Source organism: Cynoglossus semilaevis, unplaced genomic scaffold (genome assembly GCF_000523025.1).
Source record: "Cynoglossus semilaevis isolate Cse_v1.0 unplaced genomic scaffold, Cse_v1.0 C18998998, whole genome shotgun sequence".
NCBI lineage: Eukaryota > Metazoa > Chordata > Actinopteri > Pleuronectiformes > Cynoglossidae > Cynoglossus > Cynoglossus semilaevis.
The window spans coordinates 1-723 of record NW_007588961.1 but is presented as its reverse complement, the minus strand read 5'-3'; the positions used below and the strand labels follow the sequence as shown (position 1 = coordinate 723).

Here is a 723-nt window from a genome sequence, read left to right as displayed (position 1 = left end):
TTAATGCACAGACGAGCTGAAGGACGGCCTGGACCGTTACATTCAAGAGGAGCTCAAAGGCTCAAAGGTCAAACTGGTGAGGAACCATAAAAGAGAAGGGCTCATCAGAGGCCGAATGATAGGAGCCTCACACGCCACAGGTGCGTCCTCCGCCCTTCATCCAGGTGTAGCTGTTGACGGAGACCTGAATTGTCCTCATCTCTTTCCAGGCGATGTCCTCGTTTTCCTCGACAGTCACTGCGAGGTCAACAACGCCTGGCTGCAGCCGCTGCTCACTCCCATCCAGAAAGATCGCCACACAGTGGTGTGTCCCGTCATCGACATCATCTCTGCGGACACCCTCACTTACTCCCCTTCCCCTGTTGTCAGGGGGGGGTTTAACTGGGGGCTGCACTTCAAGTGGGACCCTGTTCCTCCCTCTGAGCTCAGTGGATCAGAGGGAGCCACTGGACCAATCAGGTAACAGGAGGGTCAGTCACGTGACTGAGTATGACAACACTAGGTCCTCATGTTTGTAAAGTGTTGTCACTCACCTGCTGATGCCTCCTGAAGTGTAAGATGATTTTGAATTGTGTGAAACATCATGTCAATTGTCCTCTGCAGGTCTCCCACCATGGCAGGTGGTCTGTTCGCCATCAACAGGAAGTACTTCATCGAGCTTGGCCAATATGACGCCGGCATGAACATCTGGGGTGGAGAAAACTTGGAGATCTCCTTCAGGGT

At 53.1% G+C, this 723-nt stretch overlaps 1 protein-coding gene across 1 annotated transcript; it reads left to right on the top strand.

Annotated features, from left to right (window-relative positions):
- Nucleotides 1-11: 11 nt before the first annotated feature.
- Nucleotides 12-718, top strand: LOC107988217 (polypeptide N-acetylgalactosaminyltransferase 11-like; the record flags this gene model as incomplete). The annotated part of the gene is made up of 3 exons (XM_017031093.2): nucleotides 12-140; nucleotides 210-459; nucleotides 604-718. Coding segments are annotated over exons 1-3 (390 nt in total), but the record flags the coding sequence as incomplete, so codon positions are not given.
- Between the last annotated feature and the right edge of the window lie 5 nt (nucleotides 719-723).